The sequence below is a fragment of the Gossypium hirsutum genome, chromosome D13 (genome assembly GCF_007990345.1).
Source record: "Gossypium hirsutum isolate 1008001.06 chromosome D13, Gossypium_hirsutum_v2.1, whole genome shotgun sequence".
NCBI classification, from domain to species: Eukaryota; Viridiplantae; Streptophyta; class Magnoliopsida; order Malvales; family Malvaceae; genus Gossypium; species Gossypium hirsutum.
Window position 1 is genome coordinate 4491146 of NC_053449.1, and position 12280 is coordinate 4503425.

The 12280-nt window shown below is 32.4% G+C and overlaps 1 protein-coding gene and 1 long non-coding RNA gene across 8 annotated transcripts; one reads left to right on the forward strand and one right to left on the reverse strand.

The window, feature by feature from the left end:
- Positions 1 to 470: 470 nt before the first annotated feature.
- Positions 471 to 9496, forward strand: LOC121225648 (uncharacterized). 6 transcript variants are annotated; one of them, XR_005923505.1, is made up of 8 exons: positions 473 to 598; positions 1684 to 1766; positions 2236 to 2312; positions 2407 to 2595; positions 3808 to 3935; positions 4503 to 4606; positions 6389 to 6523; positions 8061 to 9496. It is a non-coding gene; the product is annotated as an uncharacterized lncRNA (long non-coding RNA). The 6 variants fall into 6 exon arrangements; XR_005923508.1 differs by lacking the exon at positions 473 to 598 and adding an exon at positions 635 to 693; XR_005923506.1 differs by having other exon boundaries at positions 471 to 598; positions 1684 to 2312.
- On the reverse strand, positions 5582 to 8670 carry LOC107894265 (abscisic acid 8'-hydroxylase 4). Of its 2 annotated transcripts, none has more exons than XM_016819526.2 (9): positions 8465 to 8670; positions 8023 to 8347; positions 7565 to 7714; positions 7187 to 7435; positions 6997 to 7086; positions 6833 to 6911; positions 6628 to 6734; positions 6372 to 6490; positions 5582 to 5946 (listed from the first exon to the last, which is right to left on the reverse strand). In XM_016819526.2, exons 1-9 carry the CDS (start codon positions 8668 to 8670, stop codon positions 5841 to 5843), a joined length of 1431 nt encoding a protein of 476 aa, XP_016675015.2. In that variant the 3' UTR covers positions 5582 to 5840. The 2 variants fall into 2 exon arrangements, with proteins under 2 accessions (XP_016675015.2, XP_016675017.2); XM_016819528.2 differs by having other exon boundaries at positions 6372 to 6493.
- Positions 9497 to 12280: the final 2784 nt, after the last annotated feature.

Genomic DNA, 12280 nt, shown 5'->3' on the forward strand with positions numbered 1-12280 from the left:
ATAAATTTATTAAACATATAAAAGCGTTCATAAATTTGATAAATAAATTTAATTTAATCCCTAAACTTTATTTTTTATTAATTAATCTTAAAATTTGATAACTTTTTTTTTAAATTGGTCTTTGTAAGACGTAATACTTTAAAATCGTGTCAATGTATCACCTAAAAATTAAAAACATAAATGAAATCTCGGAGTGCCATGACATCATATCTTAAGTTCTTAACAGAATCTAAGTATGGGGCCAAATTTGAAAATTTTGCCAAGTAGAGAAACTAAAATGGACCAAAAAAAAATTTAGGGACCAAAATGAAAAAATTGTCAAGTTTATCCCATTATCAAACTTCATTGGTTACTTACGATATTATCCAAAAAAAAAATATTTGGGTTACAAAGCCCAATACCCCTATGGTCCAAAAAACAGAAAAAAGGGAAAATAATTAATAATAAAATGGGGAAATGGGAAAACACAGGATCCGAGACTTGGCGTTTGACTAAATTAGTTGTAAACGGCATGCCGTTAATAACGTCGAATGATTCGTGCTCTTCATTCGTAGAATCTGGCTTCATGGATTTGTATCTATCAACGAGTTTCAATGCTGTAAGGATACTGATTTTATATTCTTATACATTGCAGTATTGCTTCTTTTTTTAATCCACTTGGATTAATTTAATAATTAGTACGAATAACTTCTGGTATGATTCTTCTATTTTATTGGCAATTTGTGTTTGTGTTTGTTTTTGTTATATAAAAGATTCACTGTAATTTATTTTTGGACACGAAGTCGAAATTTATTCGTTGTTTATCGAATTTGTTAAAGCTTAAAAAGAAAATGCCGATCTTAGTGTTTTTCATGACGCGTCTAAGGAACTCGATTTTGAGACAGAAAAAAAAAGGAATTATGATTGGTGATGTGAGAAATTTGATTGACAATGCGGGATGGAGTTTTCATTTTCCCGTTATTTGTACATTCAGAATTGCAGATTTGTTTGGTAAAATATTTGCTGAAGAGACAACGAAGCACGTTCGATGATAGGAAGTGTATTTAGTTTTTGTTTTTTGTTTGAACTTTATATGTGCCATCATTTCACTGATAAAGACTAAAAATGAAAATTCAGATCATTGAATTGAATGCTTGTCTCGAGGCATCTAGAGAACTAAGACTTTTAGGATATGGAATAGAGAAAGAGAATTTATGTTTGAAAATGAACATTGCCATCATATCATGATTTCGTACTTGAGAACGACAGATTTGTTTGATAACAATTTTTTTTTTGTTCATTGTTTGATAACAATTTGTTCATGAGATAATAAATCAAGTTGATTTTAGGAAGTACATTTCCTCTTTCTGTTTTCTTTGAAATTTTATCTGATATTTGTGGAATTTTTTCTATATGAAGATCAATTTTATAATGCCTCATCATTTTACTGATAAAGACTAAAAAAAATTGTGATCTTTGAATTCAATCTTTCTAAAAGGCTAAATTTCTGAGACGTGAAATAAAAAGAGAAATTATGATAATGTAGTGGAAATGCTCTTTTTATCATGATTTGGTACTTCATAATGGCAGCTTGTTTGATAACAGTTTGTTCATGAGATAATAAAGCAAGTTGATTTAGAGAGTGTATTTGCTCTCTGTTTTCTTTGAATTTTATCAAATATTCAATGGATTTCGACTGTGCAGGTTCTGCAGATAGCTTCCTTCTATACTATCTGAAATACGAATCAAGGAGAGCGTCACTTGCATGTTCATCTGTTTCTATAAATGTTTGTGCTTCTCACTTTACATGCTTTATCAATATTTCTTGCATTTTTCATTGCCAACAACATTTAATTGATTTAATTTACACGTTGTAATGATTCATACCAGACTGTAATTTACTTTATACAATACTTTTACTGATGAATTATTTGATTGTTCTAGTGTGAAGGAACTTGTCTTATTACCCACGTTTCCTTCAAAGAGTTTGTCTTTTGGTACAAGTTTTCTGATCTATAGCTTTTCTAAGACATGAGCAAGCACTGCCGTTTGTCATTGGAATATTTGGCCCATCTAAAATCAGCTTTTCATATTCATTTGAGTTATTCGAATAATTATAAAAGGTCACAAGTATGATATATATATTTTAACATGTTTGAATTTATACAGTTGTATAAATAGCCTTATAAGATCTAGATATTCTGGTTTATCATTTTTATTCAACCAAAAGCTTTTGATTGTTTCAAAAATTGAAAGGTATTTCATTACCGTACCAAGTCTGGAAAACCAGATTACAGCAAAAGGTGTCCAACAGATGAAAATCATAGATCACGGTGATTAATCTTGAGGTTTGTGATAGTTCTGTAAATAGGAATTCATAACACAAGACTGATTATTCCTTTTTTCCCATGCTCTTTACATAATTAGGGTCCTGATTTGAAGTCTCCCTTTGCGTGGATACAAAGACATGCACTTTTGTTATATGAATGCAATATCTAAACGTATATGCCGACATTAGATTGCTACAACATTGAAAGTTGTTGATGCTGTCATGATGTTTAGGAAAGCTGGGTAGGTCTGAAATGGACAGGACAGAAGGCTACTTGGGGCATTTGAGTAAGTAAAGGGAAAAGGCAAACCTGGTAATATTAATGGATAATTTTGTTTCTCTTTCCAAATTCGTCTGTTGGTGCTCAAAGGTTCATTCACATTAATGTAGATTAGCAATTTAATTCGGATAGTTTGAAGGGTCATTTTCTGTTTTTGAGCAAGAAATTTTTTGTTATAATAATTTTTCAACAATGACGTGATATACTTAAATAATCAAACCTAATGGGATTATCCCTTAACAATGGGATGATGTTGGTTGATAAGTGTGGCTATAGTTGCAATGGATTATGATAAAACATGCAATATTTAAATTATTAAAACTTAACTGTATGTTTTTTTTTGTTCAAAGGGGATGAAGCCAGTTGAAAAGTATGGCTATACTGGCTATAGGAGTAGATCGATTGAGAATTCTCAAACTGTCAGTATCATTCTTATAATGAACTTCCTCGCCATTTATTTCTGTGATTACTCTAAATGGGAGTTGGGGCTTTCATAATGCAGTGTTATTAGCAATCAATACAACTTTTCTGTGGATATCATACACATTATTAGAATTTCTGGTGAAATATGCAGGCAGTTATTTTCCTGGATTCAGAAGTGATACCATGCTCATGGCTGTGATGATAAATAAAAAGTTAATCAGCATCTTGAGTTTTACCCTCCCATTTTGTAATAATGTTGGTCTCGAAAATTTATCCATAGTCAATATTTCTGTTGTGATAAGCAGTTTATCTAAACATAGTGCCAGTATGTGATCGAGCAGCAGGTGGCACACGTGTTTGTGAATGATTATGAGGATGGAAATGTTTTAATCCAAACTTATGGTCATGATTTTGATGGTTCCATGTGAATAAATGTACACCTGTAGCAGTATGATTGACTAATGATTTTAATAGGATCCACTGTAACAGATCATGGCATGGTGTTGCTATGATTTGGTGACTGGCAACTGATAGTTGTGTTACTTATCATGTTTTTTATAAGATGGCCCTGTTTAAGGGATGAAGATGGTTACATTATATTGGGTATAATGAGAAGATGGTTGAAGTAAGATTATATAATAACCTGTTACTTTTTCAGATATGTATGTATGTATGTATGTATGTATGTATGTATGTATGTATGTATGTATGATCTTTTACTGGTATTCTTTTGGGTTCATCTCAACTAGGTAGAAAGTACTTTAAGTTGTTGATTAAAATTATACTTGCCGCACAGGTGTATAACATGTGTGATACCGTCCTACTTTCATGTGGTCCCTCAGCTGTTTGTTCTGAAGTTGCACCGTTATGCAATGTGCTTTGTCCTTGGAGATAATTGGTTGAACCTATGTTATCCGGATATAGGTAAATCTTTGAAATGAGTATAACAAAATTACCATATGTTTGGAGTATCATATCTTATACAGCATACTCATGTCCATATGTGCCTTTAATATAGGTAGTCGGCACGGATACCTTACTGGAAAATAAAAAGTCATATGTTTTTGGTACTGTTATTTTGCCTTTTGACTCTGCTTTTTCATTTTTCCAGAAAAAGTCTTATTGTTTCAGATGGTTTTACCTCAAATTTCGAGGTTTACAATTTGTTTTTGAACACTGTAGTTTGCATTTTTACTTTTGTCTGTTCGTGATCTCTACAACCTTTGAGAAATTTGATATGTTTTTTTCTTACCAAAGCGTCAAATTATTCTGATCTTTTCGGTTTCTCTAGTCGTTTGCAAATTGTATTCGAGCATTCCTTCCATCGTACTGACGTTCCTATAGGGTACCATTTACTGATATGAATTTAAAAAAAAAAATCATAGAATCGTGTTTTCTTAAGCAACTAACATTGATTGAAGGGAAAGCTGGTTGGAACTGAGGGGACTAATATTTTGTATCGGTGCTTACTGCATTGCTTTTGTTTCTTAGGTCATTCCAGTAAGACTGCCCTCATTCGTAAGCAGATTCGGGCCTAATCAGGCATTGGGGCCACCGCCAAAGTCACCGGGGCTTCAAAGTTGAAAGACATATAGGTAAGCTTATTTGCATACCATTACAAGCCTGGTTGTAACGTACTTTGTTCTATATGAGGCTCTACCTTCCACACTAGTCACCGATATAAGGATAGTATGAGCCCTTCAGCCAAGGGCACCTCTGATTTCTCACACGACCATGAATAGACACGTGGGCTATAGTATGCCCACTTCTGCAGATTGCCACGTGAAATCATCAGTATGCACATGTTACACATGTCTCATATTCAGTTGATGGTGGTGCATTGAAAACTTCCCATATGTCCTGTTAATATCCCTATTTATTACTAGTTAAAACTTGTGTAAAGAGGCAAAGAGCAGTGGTAGAACAAGATGGTTGGGTTGGTTGGATCGATTAGATTAAGAATTTATTAATATATTAGTTTGAATAAAGGGATTGAATCAATTTTTGAGTGAATCGTTTAAAACTAGTAAAAAATTAGAAATAAGATAAAAATTGATGATTGAACCTGTTTATAAATTATTAAAATATTTTTATAAATTTTAAATTGTTTATTTAATTATTATTGGATCGATAGTCGAATTGATTGCAATGAGAATCAATAGTCTAATCAATTTGATCATCGACCCAATTTTTAAAATATTGTCAAAAGTTTTTAGAGGTGAGTTTGAAATGATACAATTTGATTTTCCATGTTATACCTTATTCTAAATAACTAATAACAATAAAAAGTTTAGTTAGTTAATGTGATGTTTTTTCTAAAAGAAAAGGTAAAATTATGATTATCAAAATCATCATTATTTACTAATTTTTCATTTTAAGAAAAAAACCCAGGATTCGATCCTTTAAAAGAAATTTATACATCAAAACATTAATGAAAATTTCTAAAAGTGTTAATGATTTGTACTGAGATATAAGAATAGGAACAATTAAATCAAATTAAAGTTAAGAATTAATTGGATAAAGATGGCTGAGTTGATTAAATATTTAATAAAAAAACAAGGAAGTGCTTATATTGGGGAATTTTTTCCCATTAATATATTTTTATTATAATTGATAATATACATACATATTTTAAAGAAAATTTAACAGTTACTAGCTGCAAAAATAACAAGAAGTTAATAATTATAGTATAAGTTCAGGTGAAATATGAGATGATTGTAGAAACCCCAGATGAAAAATAGCAGGGTTTTGTTAGGGAGCAGAAAAGTTGTGGTTGCTGCATTGGTGGATGGGCTTCTTTCCCAAATTTATAACTTAAGGGCACATGTTTTAAGAAGGACAGCTGGATTGTTTCCAAAATCTGGCAGGGAGTCCTTGTTGAGGGACTGGGAATGGGCCATATTGGATCCCACTTTCAGAACCCACCACCTCCCACCTGCAAAAAAAAGATAACCACACGCCCAATTAGAAAGGGACTAGTCTAAATTCTTTTAGCACCACAAAATCTTTTGCAACTAAACATAAACTTCTTGATTAGGTTAGAAATGGCAATGGATACTAAATGAAATAGATTTCCGTATTTGGTCTGTTCTTTTGTGAATTCAGATAGAATATTAAATTTACTATTTGCAGTGGGTTTGAATATCTATTATTTTATTGCTTTAATTTTTGTATTTCGGATATTCAAATATGTTATCTTCATCTACTTCATTTTGCATATATCCAAATTCAATATATCTTCACATATCTAGCTATTATTTAAATTTATTTCTTTAGTCTTTTAAAAAAAAAATTAAGTGAATTTCTGCAAACAATCCTTCTCCCTTATTTTGTAACACTAGAATTCATAGTGAAATATACCTGAATTTTGTTACTAGATGATGGATCAAAATGAGAGCCTCCAGCTTGGCGAGCTCGTTGCCTGGACAAGCATGAACACCGTTGCCAAACGGCATGAAGGTATTTGGTTTTGGAGCTACCTGCTTAAATCCATTTCCAGGAAAGCAAAAATAGTAAGTTCCGATTGTGCTGCTTGTATGTGTACATATGTCTATTTGTCAGTGTAGTAAAACTGGTAGAAAATTGCTATAATCTTCATAAGCAAAACAGTAACCACCTCAAATCTAGATGGATCAAAATCATGAGGATCAGAAAAGAATTCTGGATTATGATGAATATTCCTGAACAATGGCATCACTTTCCAACCCTTGGGTATTAGGTATCCTGTACATTTAAAAGTTGAAACAACAGTAATTAATTAAAACCCCTTTAAACCAAATAAATATAAAAGAATATTCCAGTTAAGCCTTTAATTTATTTACCCTTATACTCCACATCAACTACTGCTTCCCTGAATGTGAAAGATATGATGCTTGCCATCCTCAAACCCTCTAGTAAAACCTGAAATTTCCCAAAAGATTAGAGGTTTCTTGAAAATTTTCTTTTCTTGAAACAAACATTTATGACTTTGAAACACAGTCCATACCTTATATGTAAGAGTCATTTTCCTTGTCTGTGCCCATGTTAGACGCTCCTTCCCTCCATTGTTCGACTCATATATCGCCTTTTGCTCTGCCTGAAATGATTTTGAGAACCATGAAGTGAGAAAAAAAAATTCAATTCTCGGATGATAAATTTGTTAAGTAGTCTTGAAGTGTCATGCTAGAATGATTTACCTTAACTGCTTCTAGAAGCTTGGGGTCATCATGGAGGAATTTGAGAATCCATGTTATAAAACTGGCTGTAGTGTCCTGTGCAGCAAAAAGTATCCCAATGATGTTATCAGCAATTTGATCTTCAGTCAAAGTTTCCCCCTTTTCATCTTTGAAGTTCAACAGATGGCCCAAAAGATCCTTTTCTACCAGCCTTTTCTCCTTTCTCTCACGAATTATTTCACTTAGAATCTGATTCAGCCTTTTCCTTGCCTTTGAATAAGGGGAAAAAAACAAAAAAGTTAATAAATCAGACTTGCATCCATGTGATCACATACATACATACATACATACATACATGAACATACGTTTCTATGATAAGGAGAAATGACATGTTCTTACCTGGAGTGCTTTGTGATGTGCACTCCCAGGAATTTTTGTAGGAAAAGAGTTGTAACCTTTATCCACTATCCTGTAGTTCTCCTCCAACTTCTCTTTGTAGCCTCCATCTAAGTGACCAAATATGGAAAGAATGCCGACGTCGAAAGAGAACTGTAGAGAGTCAAGGAAATCCACATGTTAGAAAATCATGATCCAACACCTAAGTGGAATTCACATAACATTGAAACATGTCAAAAAGCCAGCTTCAATAAAAAGAAAAACAAAATTCTAAAGGGATTCCAATGTAAGAAAAGTGAAGAGTACTATAGGACAACAAAACCAGACAAGTCCTCCATTAAGTAATTTAGGTAAGTCAAAGGAGAGAAAGAAAACCCTTTAAACACATTAGAAACATGTTTAAAGATGTGGTCTAATCAAATCTTGTCTTTTAAACACATACATGTGCATATATTTATTACCTTCTTCATCTCATAAAAGGTGTTTATAACTTGTCCAGAGGCAGCCCATGAGTCCAAGGCAGAAAGAGCTATGTGTTCAATATCAGGAATTAGCTTCCTGATGGTATCAGGTGCTAGTGAGTATTGAACCAACTTCCTTAGCCGAGTGTGGTATTCACCCTGGTGAAAGAAGAGCGCCCAAGGGCCAATCATCATCTCCTTGCTTTTGGGGTAAGTTGGTTTGAACAAGTGAGCATGAGTCACCAGCACGAACCTCGCGGCTTCAGGGCTAGCCAACATGACACAAGGACAACCGAGTATTTGCGTTTTGAATATTTCTCCGTATCTGAACATCACAAAGGAAACAAACAATGGCAGCACCATCCAAGTTCAGTATACTAGACAAAGGGAAATTGAACAGCAACAATAACAACAAGAATGCCAGGTAAGAAACAGCAATAACCTTTTCTGTTTTGTAAGAAAGAAGATATTTGGGTCTTGAGAGTAAAGTTGAAGAGTTTCTCCAATATATGGCCAACCCATTGAACCTGGTGGAAGCTTATACCTTTCTATTGGAAACCCTCTTTTTTGCTTCCTAAGAAATGGATATGAAAGAAGAGTTGAGAGAAAGAGAATCACGTATAGTATAATAAAAACAATAGTTTCCATTGCAAAAAAAAAAGAAGAAATAATGTAGTCTCTCCCCCCCTCTCTATTTCTCTCCCCTTGTCTTATCCTTTCCTTAATTTCTCTCTTTAGCCAATGAGAATTTGATGTTGCAGCTAGAAATAGGTTATAGGAAAATAAAAAATTGAAGGCTTAGTGAAAATGGTGCACAATGCTTTTGGCTTTGAGGTTGAGAAGGTGAGGGGGTTTGGGGGTTTATATAGAGTTGGCATATATGTATGGCTAAAGTTTGGTAGGGACAAATTAATTACCTGTGGTTGCTCTATATAACTAGGCTTTTACTAGTTTGATTTGTTATAGTGATCATTGTATATATTACTAACAAGCGATCTAGCTAGTTATTTACCGTAATCACCTCATTTTTCAAGTTGAAAAAGAAAGACTCCTAGAAATTACTCAAATGGAATTGACATATGAATTCACCCTCCAAAAATTATTTGATCATTGATGTATAGATAGAGTAATTATATACCTAAAACTACATAAACGGTCAATGAGTTATATTATAACACCCATCAATAAATTAATTAATACTTTTAAAAATAATTTGAAAATAAATATAATTATTATATATTTTTTAATACGTGGCATCTTGTGATTCATAGATAGGTTATTATGATTATACAAAGTTAGTGCATTACAAATCCATAATTTATTGCTTTTTATTAATTTTTTTAATGAAGCATTTGCTGTAACTTTGGCTGGTTTTCTTGAGCACTTCTTGACAGTTCTTTGTATTTCATTTGTAGAGTCTGTTTTGATTCACAGAGAATGGAATTTATAGAGAATGGAATTTATCTTTTTGTCACTTTAAAATTTTTATTTTTATTTGCAAGATAATATCATGTAATTGACTGATCATATAAATTTTTTATACCAAAAATATATCAAATATAAATAAATAAATAACAACAAATCACGTACGTAAAGAACTGAAGGAGAGCTGAGGTTGACTAGCAAATCTTGGGGAAGATTTTGTAGAACTAATATTTTTTTGAATTACTTCTCATTGAAGAAAGTCAATAGTCATTTATGAGATGATTGAATTATTATTATTATTATTTAACATTCATGCATTTCAAGGCTTTACCAACTCTTTATTGGTGCTTCAATTTGATTCTGAATTTCATCCTTTTAACTTTACAAGAATTTAAAAGTTATTCCTACTACTTTATTACTTTAATTTGTTAGAATTTAATTTCGCACTTTACAAAAATTGAGAAGTTAGTAGTTGACAGATGAACTTAAACTGTTGATTCTTTTTAATTTATCGTATATAAATGATCGAACAATTAATTTTGTTAATTTTATGTATATAAATTGTTGACTTATTGATTTTTAGATCAGTGATTTAACAATTAAATTACTTTTTCGGTTTTCATATGGTATAAAAATTAACTTCTTTACTTTCATGAAGTAAAAAAAAAAACAAAGAAATTTATAATTAGACATCAGTTTTAAGCATTAATTTTATACTAATTGATTTGGGTTTTAACTTAAATGACCCTTCATTTAATATGAAAATAAATTATTCTTACACTAATATCTCCGATTAAATTCTAATTATTAAATTATTATTTAGGGTTATTCATACGGGCTGAACTTACGAGATGGGTTACTGTAGATTGGTTGAAAACGAAGTAGTCATAAAATTAATAATGTCGTTTAGCTTCCCTCAGAAGAAAAACAAATGTCGTTTAGCGTAGCTTACTGTGTACATGTGCATGACCATAGGTACGCAAATGCATATAATGAACACAACATGTAAGTGACATTAATTATTTATAATATCAATTATTCTTCTTAATATTCATTATATATGTACAGCCCAATTTTGCCCTAATTCCATTACCCAATTTGCCTTGGCCCAATTCCAAACCCACCTAGACCTAGCCTAACCCGGAGCCCAAAACAAGACCCAACTAGCCCAACCCCCTCAAAGCTAAGCTAGGGTTTCAGAAAAGAAACCCTAGCGCCGCATCTATGGTCTTTAGACCTTCGGCCTTCTGGCGCCGTCGCCGTACCCCGCACCCTTGACCCTCTACGCCACCATCATTTGTCGCGTCCCATCCGCACCTACTAGCTTCATCAACACCTGCAACACAAAGCAACAGAGGACACAAAAAAACGCAAAAATAGAAAACAACAGCAGATAAAAAATACATTTTGATTGTAATATTGGTTTTGTTTTATCTTGGGTATAAAAGGCCATTTTCTGGAATCTAAAAAAAGGAGGAGGCGCATATTGTATCAAAAACAGGAAATCAATAAAAAAAAGGTGATTTTCGAAAGGCTCACTGGTTTCTTCCGTTTTTCTTTTTCTTTTTTTTGGGTTTTCTTTTCGGTTTTGATTTTGATTCATCTTAGAAAAAGAACAAAAAAACAAAGTTTAAAAGGGAGGGAGATTACCTTGTGGTCGCGATCTTGGCCCTCCTCGTTGCCATCGGAGAACGGGCTAAGGTCGAGGGCCGTTTGAACGCCATCATTGTTTAAGAAACGGCGCCGATGAAGCCTTCTTCTCCTCCTGGTAAGTCGGAGTTGAATAGGCGAAGGCGAGGGGGGGCTCTCGAGCGGCCTGTTGTTGGAACGGCGCGGAGGAGAGAGCATTTGGCTCTCTGTTTTCTTTGTTTCTTTTTTTCTTTTGTTAAAGGATGAGTGTAGGCTACCAGATTAGGTTTTGGGGGGGGGGGCTATTGTATGATGTGAAACGACGCTGTTTGGAGTCTGATCAGTAACTCCAAAACGGCGCCGTATTGAGCTCTGACCCGCGCGTTTTTGACTCCTGGGATAATTCCTGCCTTGGTCCCTCAGCATTTCTTATCTTTTTAATGCGGTCTTCTTTTTATATTTGCAATTTTGGCATCGATTTCTGCTTCTGTTTCAGTTCGGTCCCTGGACTATGCGCATTGACTTCGTTGGAACTGTGTCGTTTAATCGACAAGGGTTATTTCCCATCCAGTCCCCCGCTTTTTCTATGCGCATTCAGAATAGTCCCTCCGCTTTAATTTATTTATGTTTTGACCCCGAATTTCGTTTAGATCTTTAGTTTAGTCCTTTTTATTTTTTATATTTCCTTAATAAATTTATTATTATTATTATTATTATCATTATTATTATTATTTCTTCCTATTTATTTTTATTTATTTTATTTAAACCTTTGGTACGTATATATATATATGCATATATTTGTATGACATACATGCATTATTCTTATAATATATATATACTTATATATTTTCATACATTTTATAACTTATGTACATATCTATAGATCTATATACATGTTTTCATTCTTATAAATATATACATATTTATATATAATCTTTATAGTTTAAAATATACTTTTTCATATATTTTTAAAATCCACATACATACACCTTTTCAATATATTTTTAACATGTATATAAATTAACGTATTTATTTGTATACATATGTATATTTTCATATTTTAAAACTTTAATTTGTACATATATATTTTTTTCTTTTACTTTACAATATGTATACACTTACTTTTTATATGTATTTCTTTATTTTCGTATTCCATTAGTTTTATACATCTATATATATGTACATGTTTTATATATACGTATAT

Coding starts and splice junctions, on each gene's coding strand:
- LOC107894265 (XM_016819528.2), bottom strand. CDS start 8,670: ATGGAAACTATTGTTTTTATTATACTATACGTGATTCTCTTTCTCTCA. Junction 6,735..6,832: donor AGTTGATGTGGAGTATAAGG/GTAAATAAATTA, acceptor TTAAATGTACAG/GATACCTAATACCCAAGGGT. Junction 5,947..6,371: donor CATCTAGTAACAAAATTCAG/GTATATTTCACT, acceptor TTTTTTTTGCAG/GTGGGAGGTGGTGGGTTCTG.